The sequence below is a fragment of the Chrysemys picta genome, chromosome 3 (genome assembly GCF_011386835.1).
Source record: "Chrysemys picta bellii isolate R12L10 chromosome 3, ASM1138683v2, whole genome shotgun sequence".
In the NCBI taxonomy this organism is placed as follows: Eukaryota; Metazoa; Chordata; order Testudines; family Emydidae; genus Chrysemys; species Chrysemys picta.
Genome location: NC_088793.1, coordinates 70,706,319 through 70,721,367, shown reverse-complemented (window position 1 = coordinate 70,721,367; position 15,049 = coordinate 70,706,319). Strand labels below are relative to the sequence as shown.

Sequence of the window (15,049 nt, the reverse complement as noted above, 5' to 3'; positions counted from 1 at the left end):
GGGAAAATCAAATTCTTACTCCTGGGTAGAGGTAATCAGATAGCAAAATTAAGAGACTTGTTCTTCACTTCAGAGACGATAAATCAGATTCAGAATCTTGATATCAGTTTTGATCAGGCTTTTTCCATAGGAAGCCATGTGTTGGAGATAAAGGGTGTTTTTTCAGTTGAGCAATATGCACAGGTTATGTTTTCATTTATCCCATTAAGACCTTCCAACAGCAAAAGTGATCTATTGTTGTAATGATTCTGGGGTTGGAGCAGTTGGAGCAGAGTTTCCTGTCACTGGGAACTCTTTCAGAATGCAGTAATATATTTGCAATCATGATCATAGTATGCCTGTCCTGTAGTCTTTATAGTCTACCTACCACTTTACAGACAGCCAAAATAAACTTGCACTGTTGGTCCTTAACTGTATAGGCCTTTGCTACATACAAATCCTTCCTTTTGAGCCTCGGTCATAGGGATATTTGTTGTTTGGTTTTGTTTTTAGTAGGTGATTGGTTTTTGTTTATTTTTTATCAGTGTCCCCTAGGATATAGAATTTGTTTGGTCCAGGGGAGATAAAAATCAATAACTTTTGAATTAAAATAAAAGTAAAGCTTGCTTTTGTTGTTCATATTGGATTTTGTTGTTGTTTAAATCTGACACTCTCTTGAAAAACTGAAATAGATTGTTGTAAATCCAATCTAAAAGGTTCAGCTCAAAATCAGTTTAATATGTTGGAATGGATCAATATGTAACAAAAAATGCAAAATACTAGCAATCATTATGAGTCCTGTACACTAGATAACTTATTGAATAAAAATCCTAAATACAGCTGTATGAAAACATGTTACAGGCCTGACTGTGGAATGACTTCTGATATTCCTTAAAACTCCATATATATTTAGGGACAAATCCTGACCCCCTTCACTTTGAGGATAGACACACATTTTGTGTCTGTTCCTTGATTAGATAAATGTCTTACATCTTAGCTATCAATCCATAGAGTAAAGAAATGTACCAGACATATTTGATTACTGAGGAAATGGTTATTTGTTTGTTTTGTTTTTTTGTTTTTTGCTTGCAGATATTCAGCAAGCAGAAGGAGGCTAAATGAATGAGAAATTATTCATTATGAATTACACAGCTATATTGAGAACTCTTGGGAAAATCTCAGTCCCAGAGCATTCTAAGGGGCAGGTACTGCAAATACTCACTACCGGACATAATCCATGTGAGTAGTTCCATTGAAGACAGTGGGACTGTTACCAGGCATAGTGCTTGGTAGGCATTTTGGAGCATGGAGTATGTCTTTCCTTTATGGAAAACACTTAGCATGTTTTAGATTTTAATACAGACTAAGTAATAAACAATTTTTAAGGATTATGTCCCAAATTACTTGTGAATGCTTAGATCCTTAGTCTGCTGCTGTTGAAGACAGTGGCAAATTTCTATTCAGTGGAACATGGAGTGGGAGCAGGTATTTGCTTTTGTTCTGTTGTATGGCATCCTTTGAGAGAAAGTAACAATATCTATATTTTAAATAGCATAATCCTTCATGTGACGGGAATGTACTGGTAATGTCTTTTTAACTTTCAAGCACAGCACTAAATATTTTGTTGAATGTAAAATTATAAACATAAAGCATTAATTTCTAACATGCCAAGTTCAGTGGTTTTGTTTCATTCTTACAACCAGGGCTTTGGAGCGGAGCCCAGAGCTGGAGCACGGAGCAGCTCCGGAACAGTGGAGCTGCAGGTTTTTACCTGGAGCTGGCGCGGAGCCAGAGCACAGCTCCAAAGCCCTGCTCACAACCTAACTCACATATACTATATATATGTACTATATCCTGATGAATAAGATGAGTAAAATTATCAAGCGCCTAAGTGCAATTTCCAAAAGTGACATAGGGTATGTGTGCAGCATAGCTAGACTCCCATGACTGGCCTGTACCAGCCAACTTGGGCTTACGGGGCTTGGGCTGCGTGGGGCTGATTCACTGTTGTGTGGACATCTGGGCTCAAGGTGGAGCCTGGGCTGTAAAACCCTGCAAGGTGGGAGTGTCCCAGAGCCTGAGGCTCCAACCCGAGCACAGAAGTCTACACAGCAATGAAACAGCCCCGCAGCCCAAGTCCCATGAAGTTTGCAAACCTGAGTTGGCTGGCACGGGCCAGCCTCAGGTTTTTCTTTCCTGTGTAAACGTCTCCCTATGCACTTGGGATCCTATGTCTCATTGGAAGTCAATGGGATTTAGGCCCCTAAGCCACTTAGGCACTTTTCAAAATTTTGTCTGATATCTATGAAAATTAAAAGTAAATATTCTCCATTTTTACAAGAATTAATTTTGTTAAACCAGATGTCAGCATAAAGAGATGTGCATGTTACCAAGCCAAAGATTTAGCTTCGTGGATAGGGAATATTTCACTTCAAAATACATCAAACAGTTACATGTTGTTGGCTCTAACACCTTCTGATGAAAGTGAAGTTTTCGTTAAGAAACTTTAAAGATAAAAAAGGCTAAAATTGATTTTTAAATTAAGCTTCTCTACAATAGATTTAAACTGGTCGTTTTAATCGCCTTAGTTTAAATCGATTCACCCTAGCTTCACCCCTTTTAAATCCAGTGCAGCTGGATATTACCTCTTCCTTCCATTTCTTTTTCCTACTTATGTATTATCACTCTCTCATATTTGTTTAATATGTTTTCTTTTAAGGTGTGTTTACATTTTTGGATATATTTAGAAACTATTTTTATGTTGTACAGCACCTTTCTTGTCTGTGAAGTGTTGTGGGGTACTCTGAAAACAATAAAAGAAACCTTATTTAGAAGCAGGCCCAAACTAGAATCACAGGTGCATGTCCCTGAAACTTCAGTGCTGATTTTTTTTGAGGTAAAACAAACTTGGTTCACTTTCTTAAAAGCAAAACAGTACATTAGGCACAATCCCCTCGAAGTCTGTTAGAGTATTGTCAGTGTTTTCAACCAGGGCAAGACTGAGCCAATGATATTTCAATCATTCTTCCCACACTTTCCTAAAAAGTAACATAATGCTGATATTCCATGCACTTCCTATTATTATTACTGGAATATTTTAGGGTATTGACTTGTTTCTATACCTTACCTAAGTAACAATATATAATGATATTGATCCTTCTCTTTTCATATTTTCAGACTTCTTTCTCTGTGTATGTGTACCCTTTTTTTACTGTCACTAATTTGATCTGAGCAATTTCCTCTTCCCTTCTGAATTCTCTCATCCACCCTCTCCTTTCTCCACTTTAGGTATACTGAAATATGAAAAAGCATTTTTCTAAAAGTCAGATTTTCTTAACTATGTTGATTATGCCCTCTTAGATTATAAAACTCTGAAGATTTTAAAAATCTATTTTACATTTATCTATATGATTTTTCTTTATTCTGTATTTCTCACACTTGGAAATACAAACTAGATTAGTCATTTTCGTTCTTGTTTATAGAACTTTCCTATTCAACTCATGTATGAAACTATACATTTAAGTTTCAAACACTGCAGGAGACTAAAATAATAGGGGAATTAGATAATAATTTTCATTGAAATTAAAATCTTGTGTTTTTTGTAAAACCTGAATTTTTAAATGAATTTTGACATCTGCTGAAGTTCATGAGGAATTTTTGTGTCAAAATGAATTTTTTTTTCTTTTTAAATTGTGCAGATGCCATTTTGGTCAGATATGACAATCAAATGTTATATTATATTTTTGTTCTTGGGTTTTGAGGTATTCTAAGATATCCAGAGTGTATAGTTTGTAAATTTCAATAATTGATTACTAGAAAGTGTTATTAAGAACAATCTATGGTCTATATTTTTCCATTGAAATAAAAGAAATTCAAGGCCATGAGACCTATTATTACTGATGGAAGTTCCCAGGATTAGTTCTCTTTGTGTTGATGGATGAATCAGAGGTCCTTTAAAATTAAGCTGCCCTAAATGTTATGGGCTATTGTGCTGAACCATACCCTGGGCTGAAATCCCTTAATTCCTGGAAATAGGAGAAAGGTGGCAGGAAGGTCACTTTAATCTATAAATATTTGTTAAATAGTTCTTTTGAAAGAAAACAGTACTGAGTGAAATTTAACTGAGTTTGTCTCAACTACAAAAACTGTTCATCAGAGGTTTTCAAGGCTTCTGGAATTATGGAATTGCTGTAGCACCAGTTCAGACCCATATTAGGCAGCATAAATGGACTTATACATATACCTTTAAAGAATATTTTAAATATTAAAGAATATTAAATATTAAAGAATATTTTTCTTTGTTTATAGAATTCTGGGATTGAGAAAGCATTTCTGTTTGATGTAGTCAGTAAAATTTATATTGCAACGGACAGTACTCCAGTGGATATGCAAACTTATGAGCTCTGCTGTGATATGATAGATGTTGTTATTGATATTTCTTGTATCTATGGGTAAGTAGATTATTGTTAATCATGCTTGTTAATCTTCTTTAGCCACCTTATTAGGCTAGAATATATTATACGGTGACTAAAAACTGAATGTCCTACAGATTGGAATGACTTTGAAACATTGCAAATTTACAGGTAACACAGTACTGTATGTCGAAGTGAATGGGAAATCACCTAAAGTATCCCAAATACATGTAATCCCATGGAGACTTTAAATATGCTATGATAATAGCTATGGCCTTAACTAATTCACGGTCCATTTTGGTCAACGGTCATAGGGTTTTCATGGTCATAGGATTTTAAAAATCATCAATTTCATGGTTTCAGATATTTACATCTGAAATGTCATGGTGTTATAACCATGGAGTCCTGACCCAAAAAAGGGTTGGGGGAGGTCTCAAGGCTATTGTAGGGAGGTTGTGGTGTTGCCACCCTTACTTTTCCGCTGCTGCTGACGGAGGTGCTGCCTTCAGATCTGGGTAGCCGGAGAGCAGCGGGCAGCACAGACATGAGAGTTGTTTGGTGTGTGTGGGGTCATCACTTTTTGGGGAGGAGAAAGGGCTGGCCTTACAGGTGGGTGACCGCCTTTGGCCCCATAGTCAGAGCGTGCTGTGGGTCTTTCCCCCCCCTCCCCCCGACCCGCCAACCCAAGGGCCCTTTAACCGTCGAGTGCTGGGGAGGGGCAGTGCTGGGGACAAGGTTCCGGAACCTTTGTAGAAGTGGGTGACCACCAGTACCAGGAAGGCTGGGGGCCATACACCCCATTTTTAACATGGGCATAGTTTGGGGGTGGGGGTGGTGTTGCCCCCCTAAACTGCAAACCTAGGGCAGACACGGATCGGCAGACACAGATCGGCGCTGGCAGCTGCCCCGCTGTGAAGTGCAGCCCCTGCTGGCGTCACTCCAGGCCTGCCCGTGGCTTGCAATTTGGGGGGGCAATGCCGCCCCTCCCCCCCCCCAACTATACCCAGGTTAAAGTGGGGGAGGGGCATGGCCCCCTGGCTCCCTTGGTTCTAGCGCAGTTGGCTGGGGGCACCCCAGCCGGGATCTCCTACCATGCGCCAGGCTCCAGCTGCTAGTCCCGGCTGGGCTGGGAAGGGACGGGTCTTCCTCTTCTCTTGCAGGGGCTGCTCCTGGTGCTGGGTCAGACCTACTTCCAAGAAGCTGCCTGGCTGCAAGAAGCTCTGCTCCTGCTCCCTGTACAGTGACCCCTCCCTCTGCGGTTGGGGAGCAATGGGGGCAGGAAACGGGGTGGGGGCGCAGAGCTTCCTGCAGCCAGGGAAGGTTCCCAGCGGTGCATCTGACCTGCCCCGGGAGTGGCCTCTGCAGGAGAAAAGAAAGTCCTGTCCCTCCCCAGCCCCGCCAGGACTAGCAGCTGGAGCCTGGTGCATGGTAGGAGCCCTGGCTGGGGCGCCCCCAACTCTGCCCTTCCCTGGCAGATTTCACAGGGGAGACAAGATTTCATGGTCTGTGATGCATTTTTCACAGCCATGAATTTGATAGGACCCTAATAATAGCCATTAAAATAGAAATGGGGAGGGGACCATCCTTTTAAAATGACATTCTTTTGTGAATCTCAGTGTTGAATTTCACACACAAATGTTTGCCATTTTGTTTTAAAGTGAAGCTCCCATTACTATTGTTGTTTAGTTTGCCACCAAATGGTACTTGAGCATATGCTACTCCTTGCCTCCTTCCTCCCCATACTCTTGTTCTCAGCTATCTTGACTTTCATTTTCCCATCTCCTTTCATTAGCAATCATACATTTCACTGCTGTAACTCTAAATCTTCTAAGGTACCTGTTACAGCTTGATCCTGAGATGTGTGGAACATCCAGTGTTCCCACTGAAGTCAGGATCATAGTGAGGTAGAAATAGTGCATCCTGGAACACAGCCCTCTAAAGGTTAATCCATAAAATACTCAATAGAGACTGTGTGGTGGTCTTTGGTACCTGCAAACACTACAATAGGGTCTTTAACGATAACAAGTGGGCAAAGCTCTTTCTAAAAAAGACCCTATCTTACAGGTAGCATTTGAATCATTTGCCTGGCTCTCAAAGTTTTACAGCTCTGTTAAATGTACAAAGCATAGTTTTGGCTGAGGTAAAGTACACATTAGATTTTTAAAAAGGGAGAAAAAATGTGGAATTTTCTTAAAGTTTATATTTTATTACAGATTGCATGAATTAAGATGCTTAACTAATCTTACAAAAGCTTGTGCCTTGCAGATACATATAATAATTAAGGATCAGTTTCTGTGACATTATATTTTAAGGAAAAAGCTACTGCTGTGTACATCAAAAATAAACAAATCTAATTTATTACTTGTTGTGTACCATTAGTGGACATGGCACCTTATATACATGTGCAAAAACTGTGACTGTCCCATGTGCTCTTTAAATAACTGTTTAGCATTTGTGACCAGTTAAAAATCTCTATTTGTCATCTTATTGAGATATAGTGTAGTTTAGAGACATAAGGTAAGACTTGAGTATACAGATTTTTTTTAATTGATTAGGATTATTTTAGCTTGCAGAGAGAGAGAAGTGTAAATGATCGAGACATTAAACTGCAGAGAAGCTGCTCTGATGCACATTTGACCTTTCCCCAAATACAAGACCAAGACGACATATAATAAATTGAAGATAAATGTAAAAGGAATCAAAGGAAATGCATATCCACAGAATGTGGAATCTTGAACTTGCTGCCCCAAGATATTGATGCAAATAGTTCATGAGACTGGGGCGCATTACCCATTTAGAGTAATAAAATTGCTATGTGCATTTACACTACTGGGATCAAATTACAAGGTTTATCACAGGTATTTGCTGATTATCAGCTTGAGTCAGGAAGAAGTCTCTCCTCTTGGTATACTGTTGCATAAGTGGGAGCTTTGTGGGGAATTTAATGTATTGACCTGAACTATCAGTCAGCTGCCACTGCCCAAATCAAGTTTCTATACTCAGAATTGTCAGGCCAGAACAGAGTAATTGTTTCACAGTCTTTATTTGAACTAAGGTCAGAGTGTTGTATATTAATAAAAATGCAAACAAGTTTGTGGTAGATTGGTCTATAACAGACAGGAAAGTGTGGTTTACTTCAGGTATGTGACAGTCAGGATATCTGGGTTCTGTTCCCAGCTCTCACAGACTTCCTATGTGACTTTAAACAAATCCTTTAATCTCCCTCTCTGTCTCAATTTTCATATTGTGTAAAATAAGGATAATACCTATCTCACAGAGAGAAGCTATGAAGCTGAATTTTTCATAAGCACATTTTGAAATATTTAGATGGAAGGTTCTATATAGACAGATAATTCAAATTTGTCCAGGGACTTACTACATGTTTTTTTTTTAATTTTGCCACTTAGGCTCAAAGAAGATGGTGCGGGAACACCTTATGACAAAGAATCAACAGCAATCATAAAACTGAACAATACAACTGTCCTTTATCTAAAGGAGGTGACAAAATTCCTTGCTCTTGTTTGCTTTGTAAGAGAAGAAAGCTTTGAGAGAAAAGGTATTTTTAATTTTTTTGTAGTAATCTATTTTTTTACTTCATATTCACAAGCTAATGAGTAACTGTGGGGTTGTCCCTTGATGATGTTATGACTTCTAGTGGTATCACAAATATAAAATAAAAGCATATTTTGATATGGCTTTCATATCATTGTGCTTAAAATTATGAGGTGTTTGTGTTGCCACTCATATAAGATGAAATGATAAATATATTAACAACTTTCCTGTATGAAAGAAAGCCATACAATTAAATGCCAAAAGCAATAAGACTTCCATTTATACTAATACAAAAATAATGTTTCAGCACATCTTCGCTAACTTTGCATTGCACTTATTGATATAAGAATATGTAATTGTAATATCCTATCCACAGAACCCAAGAGAAAATCGTTTGAGTCCTTACTTTTCAATAAGAAAAGATTTGTTTTGTTTTTGCCTCTTTGAGATTTTTTTTTTTTAATTGCATGTTTGGAAACCAGGCAGTTTTCAGGTTTTGTATATCAGGTACGAAGCTTGTGAGTAACCACTCTGAGGCCAGGTCTACACTACCCCCCTAATTCGAACTAAGGTACGCAACTTCAGCTACGTGAATAATGTAGCTGAAGTTCGAAGTACCTTAGTTCGAACTTACCTTGGTCCACACTCGGCAGGCAGGCTCCCCCGTCGACTCCGCGGTACTCCTCTCGCCGAGCTGGAGTACCGCCGTCGACGGCGAGCACTTCCGGGTTCGACTTATCGCATCCAGACTAGACGCGATAAATCGAACCCAGAAGTTCGATTGCCAGCCGCCGAACTAGCGGGTAAGTGTAGCCAAGGCCTGACTCTTGCCAAGGTGAGTATTAACAACTCTAGTTCACTGTCCAGCTGTTCATTGGCTAGTGTGCATTGAGCTGTTGGTCTTGGTCAGATTCCTAATGGAGAGGTGTCTGTGTGTCTCCCAACCCACCAGTATTGTTGGTTCTAATAACCATACTTGACAGTCTCATAGACTGAGCTGTGGAGAATGAACTATTGTCTTAGCCCTAGAATGCACCTCCTCCCTCTCAAGATGAATGTACGTAAGCAGGTCAGCAATACTGGTGCTATCCCTGTTCAGTGAATTGATTAGAGGACTTGTTTGTCTCATTTTACGGAATTCCAGTCATAGTGGGTATCTTATCAATATAGAATGAGTGATTGGTGTTGGTGTGAATATATAGCTCTAGTATATTTGGTGTTGTCAAACTGGGATATTTCCTTAGCACTGAAGCTGGAATTAGCTCTTATATTTTTAATATTATAAGTTGTGCTAACACTAATAGTCATGAAATTGTAAAGAACTCCAAAGCAAGTCTGCCAGGCTTAACCCAGATTTTGCTGTGCTAGTACTACTGTGTTAAGACCTTCTCCATTATATCCTTTTATTATAGTGAATTTTTCTGTAACTATGCTGCATTATAGTGTGCAAGGAGTGTAATTTTGGGGTACTTATTGAAAAGACTACACTTTAGAAAACAAAGCATGTACTGAACAAACAATGCTTAACGGCCTTGGTGCTAGATCATTCATTATTTTGTATAGTTTTATCATGTCCCCTCCTATTCATCTCCTTTCTAACAATCCCATTATTTTCAATCTCTCTTCATAAGAGTCTTTCCAGGCTCTTTATCGTTTTTTTCCACTCTTCTCTGAACCTCCCTCTAGTTCAGCAATACCCTTTTTGAGATTGGATGACCAATACTGCACACACTATTCCAGATGATACCGCAACATTGATTAATATAAAAAGCATTATAAGATTAACCGTCCCATTCTTTATGCAACCTAATGTCTTGTTCACTTTTTTTTAACATATTTGTACACTGAACAGAAGTCTTCACTAAGCTGTCTGCAGTGATGCCCAGGGCCCACCTGTGAACTGATACAGTTAATTTAGAATCCTGTTTGGTGTATGAGCAGTTTTACATTTTTTCCTTCCAATATGCATTACTTGGTATTTATAGACATTGAATTTCATTTGCCATCGTGTTGCCTGTTCACCTACCTTGTTTAGGCCTCCCTGAAGTTCCTCTTACTGTTAGTCAAGACCAGGTAGGACTATGTCCAGGCTACAGTGGCACAACTATGGGACTGTAGCTATAGTCATGCAGTGTACAAGCTTCCTATACTGGTGGAAGGGGTTTTTCCATCAGGGTAGTTGATTCACTCTCTGAGAGGTGATAGCTAAGTCAATGGAAGAATTCTTCCATTGACCTAGCTGCATTTACGGTGGGGGGTTAGATCAACTTAAGTACATTGCACATGGCACAAAACATTTTCCAGCCCTGAATGATGTGGCTAGGTAGATCTAATTTTTAGGTGTAGACCAGGGCCAAGTTAAATAACTCTGTCATGTGCAAATTTTGCTACCTTCTTCTCTCTCCACCGCTTCTGCTTTTCAGATCATTAATAAATATAATAAATAACATGGAAATCTAGGACAGAATCATGAGATAATACAATGTAAATAATTCAGTTTTAATATTAAATGTGCTTTTGCAGTAAATGAAAAATCATTGTCCATAAGATTGACCCAGTTAAGTGAGTCATTAGTAAATAAAATATGGAAAATAAGTTAATTTGATACTGTATTTTAATATTGTATAAAGATTTTAGAATTTAAAATTCTTTTTTCCTTTTTGTCTCTCTCTTTTTCTAGGACTAATAGACTACAACTTCCATTGTTTTCGCAAGGCCATACATGAAGTATTTGAAGTGAGAATGAAAGTAGTGAGATCTAGAAAACATCAGAGCCAGATGCAAAAAAATAAAAGAGCCACCCCTAATGGCACACCTAGAGCACCACTGTAGCTGAAGTTCTAATGGCATTGTTGACAGCAAGGCTCTTGTTGCACTGACTGAAGGGGAAGAGAAATGGGACTGATATATTACATGGATTTTCCTCCCAACCCCTCAAAAAGGCACCATTTAAACATTTTTATCCATTCATATACAGTGAGCACTTTGAGCAAAATATTGTATATAAACATTGAGGTGAATATATGTTCTTGTAAGAATTCTCTTAATATATGCTGTAAACTTTTTTCCAGACCATGTTAAGAAAAATCAGCTGTGACAGAAATGTTGGGTTCATAATTTGCACTTTTTTCGTGTTCTCCTTGTGGAGTTAAACTTTGATAAACTTAGTTTTTTATGCTGATTTTCATGCATGGTGTCAGATAAAATATATAGTGTAGTTTATATACATGCTACAAACAAATTGTTTACTAAACAATCAAGAAAACTTGATACAATTACTTTTTTAAAATTTATGACAGAATACATAACATTCATACAAATCTAACTTCATATATTTTTTTTCAATTTGTAAGTTGAAGAATTCTTATTTTGAAGTATGATAGCAATAAGAGCCTTACCAACTGGTAGGTAAAAATTAGGTTTTGTAAAACAGGCCTTTGGCTAAACTCTACCCAAACTGCTCCATAACACTGGTAATGCCCTCTCAGTTGGGCTTTTTATTATAATTTACCTCAACATATATCTCTAAAATAACTTTCTATACAGCTATTATTTTGTAATACTGCTTTATGTTGCATTGGTGTTTTTATAACATTTCAGGAACAGGGTGTGTAACTGAAGGATTTTATTTATATGCTTAGTTTGAGAGTTTGAGCCTCTACAGTTGGAGGAAGAAAAAGGTTGTATTTCATTTCTGCCATACCAATATAATATAAAGTTTCAGGTATATTAAAGCATTAGAGGAAAATCCTAAAGTTGCTCATGCTGGGGCCCAGTTCTACTTGCTTTACTTGGGTCAAATCTCCCTTTGATTTCAGAGGGAGTTCTTAAATAAGGACTGAAGGATTGGTCTCTTTTACTCTAATCTACATAGATGTAGCTATTTTCTGTTTTAACACTGATCACAACGGCAGATCTGTTCTTGCAGCAATTACGGCACTACCCACCCCATAAAGGAGGTAGGGAGAAGTAAAACATGCCTTCTCAATTCTGTATTCATTTTATAGTTGTAGCTTAAAGAATAGCTCTGCCAAATGAAAGAGCACACAAGGGAGAGCAGCTCCTGTACCCACGCCTCCCTACATAGGGCTTATGTGCACATGGTTCTAGAACAGCTGCAAGAGTTGACTGAATAACCTCGTAGCCAGAAAAGATAAGGGAGAAGCACTTTTGAAAGTTTCCTTTGTTAAAAAGTACACATTCAGTTAAAACAAATTAGGGTGACTAGATGAGAGATGTGAAATATTGGGACGCTGGGTGCCGGCGGAGCAAAAAAACCCCCCAAGAGCCGGTGGCGGAGGAAAAAACAAAAGCAAAAAGCAAAAAAAAACCAAGAGCCCCCGGAGCATAGGAAAAATTGGTGGGGTCTGAGCACCCACCGGCAGCTCCACGCCCTGCCTCTACCTCCCCTGAGCTGGGTGCTGAATCCTGCTTCTCCCCCCTCCCTCCCGCGCTTGCGCCACCATACAGCTGATTAGTGCAAGCCTGGGAGGGAGGGGTGAGGAGGAGGAATGTGGTGTGCTTGGGGAAGAGGTGGGGCCAGGGCGGGGATTTGGGGAGGGATCCAATGGAGCAGTGAGGGGGCAGGGCTGGGGGCGGAGCAAGGGCGGGAATGTGGGGAGGGATCCAATGGAGGAGGAAGGGGGCGGAGTTGGGGCGGGGGGGGCACGAGCACCCTCTGCCTGTGCACCGGGAGGCAAAATATCGTGACAATTCACGTCCTGACCGAACATTGGTCGGGACGCGGGACAAACAAGTAAATATCGGGACGTCTGGTCACCCTAAAACAGATTGTAATGCTGCACCTTTAATTGTGGACTAAAAGCACCAGTATTTTTTGGCTTATGACAGAAATGGAGCGTTTTTACCAACAGCAAACATAGTCATTGAGAGACTTGCTGAATACATACACTGTATTCTGTTATAAGCCCATCTTGGAACGTCTTATGCAATTCTTTAGCTTTTGTTACTGTGCCCAACATCATGGTAGTAGAGTGCCAGCTAGATGGAAGATAAGAATGCAATATGTCTTAGTGAATATTAGTCTAAGGAGAAACTATTGGCTTTTAACCCTTCATTGCTGCCTAATGTACATGATTTTTCTGTTTATCCTTTAGCCTTCAGTGGTTCCTTTGGTCTGAGTTTATTGGACAGAAATGGAGTATTTTAAAATAGGAATTTAATCAACAAATGGATCCTTTCTAGTGTATCTGATAAATATTGTGCAAAATATGCCAAATGTATGGTTCTGAGAGCTATCTGAGTGCTTGGGAGAGATGGAGAGCACTTCTAGTACCCAAAAGTTGTGGAGGGGAGAGACATCAGTGTGAGGAATAGGGGCTGCAGTGGTACATTGTGGTATATTGGTTAAAAAAAAAAAAAGAAATCGGAAGCTCCTATACTCCTACACAAAGCCCTGGCTGGGATGATTTAGCTGGGAATTGGTCCTGCTTTGAGCAGGGGGTTGGACTAGATGACCTCTTGAGGTCCCTTCCAACTCTGATATTCTATGATTCTATGATTCTATGATACTAAACTTTATATTCCCCAAATGAGAAGTGAGTAAACTCTTTACCTCGGACTACATTATTGGCACAGGTTCAAGAGGGGAGAGTGCTCCAAAAATACCAGGGAGAGTGAGCTCCTCCCAGTGTTACCCCTCTGACACTAGGTGGGGTTTTTTGTGGCAGTGTTGGAGACAGCTGCCCCCAGCCTAACCAGTAATACCTTCTTTGGGAGTTAATAGTCATGTCGAGGAGCTAATAGAGGAGGTATCTGAGCCTCTAGCTATTATCTTTGGAAAATCATGGGATACAGGAGAGATTCCAGAAGACTGGAAAAGGGCAAATATAATGCCCATCTATAAAAAGGGAAATAAAAACAACCCTGGAAACTACAGACCTGTTAGTTTAACTTCTGTGCCAGGGAAGATAATGGAGCAAGTAATTAAGGAAATCATCTGCAAACACTTGGAAGGTGGTAAGGTGACAGAGAATAGCCAGCATGGATTTGTAAAGAACAAATCATATCAAACCAATCTGATTGCTTTCTTTGATAGGATAACGAGTCTTGTGGATAAAGGAGAAGCGGTGGATGTGGTATACCTAGACTTTAGTAAGGCATTTGATATGGTCTCGCATGATATTCTTATCAATTATCTAGGCAAATACAACTTAGATAGGGCTACTATAAGGTGAGTGCTTAACTGGCTGGATAACCGTACTCAGAGAGTAGTTATTAATGGTTCCCAATCCTGCTGGAAAGGAATAACAAGTGGGGTTCCGCAGGGGTCTGTTTTGGGACCGGCTCTGTTCAATATCTTCATCAATGACTTAGATATTGACATAGAAAGTACTCTTATTAAGTTTGCAAATGATACCAAACTGGGAGGGATTGCAACTGCTTTGGAGGATAGGGTCATAATTAAAAATGATCTGGACAAATGGGAGAAATGGTCTGAGGTAAACAGGATGAAGTTTAATAAAGACAAATGCAAAGTGCTCCACTTAAGAAGGAACAATCAGTTTCACACATACAGAATGGGAAGAGACTGTCTAGGAAGGAATATGGCAGAAAGGGATCTAGGGGTTATAGTGGACCACAAGCTAAATATGAGTCAATAGTGTGATGCTGTTGCAAAAAAAGCAAACGTGATTCTGAGATGCATTAACAGGTGTGTTGTGAGCAAGACACGAGAAGTCATTCTTCTGCTCTACTTTGCGCTGGTTAGGCCTTATCTGGAATATTGTGTCCAGTTCTGGGCACCGCATTTCAAGAAAAATGAGGAGAAATTGGAGAGGATACAGAGAAGATCAACAAGAATGATTAAAGGTCTAGAGAACATGACCTATGAAGGAAGGCTGAAAGAATTGGGTTTGTTTAGTTTGGAAAAGAGAAGACTGAGAGGGGACATGATAGCAGTTTTCAGGTATCTAAAAGAGTGTCATAAGGAGGAGGGAGAAAACTTGTTCATCTTAGCCTCTAAGGATAGAACAAGAAGCAATGGGCTTAAACTGCAACAAGGGAGGTTTAGGTTGGACATTAGGAAAAAGTTCCTAACTGTCAGGGTGGTTAAACACTGGAATAAACTGCCCAGGGAGGTTGTA

General features: G+C 39.4%; 1 protein-coding gene across 5 annotated transcripts in view; it reads left to right on the top strand.

Annotated features, from left to right (window-relative positions):
- The window catches only part of RRAGD (Ras related GTP binding D), a 39,280-nt gene extending 25,920 nt beyond the window's left edge, over window positions 1-13,360 (top strand). For all 5 annotated transcript variants that reach the window (XM_065590186.1, XM_005299715.5, XM_005299717.5 and 2 more), the window contains 3 exons: window positions 4,288-4,430; window positions 7,799-7,947; window positions 10,624-13,360. In XM_065590186.1, coding sequence (XP_065446258.1) covers window positions 4,288-4,430; window positions 7,799-7,947; window positions 10,624-10,775 — 444 coding nt within the window. In that variant the 3' untranslated portion in view covers window positions 10,776-13,360. The remainder of the gene's footprint in view (window positions 1-4,287; window positions 4,431-7,798; window positions 7,948-10,623) is intronic.
- Window positions 13,361-15,049: the final 1,689 nt, after the last annotated feature.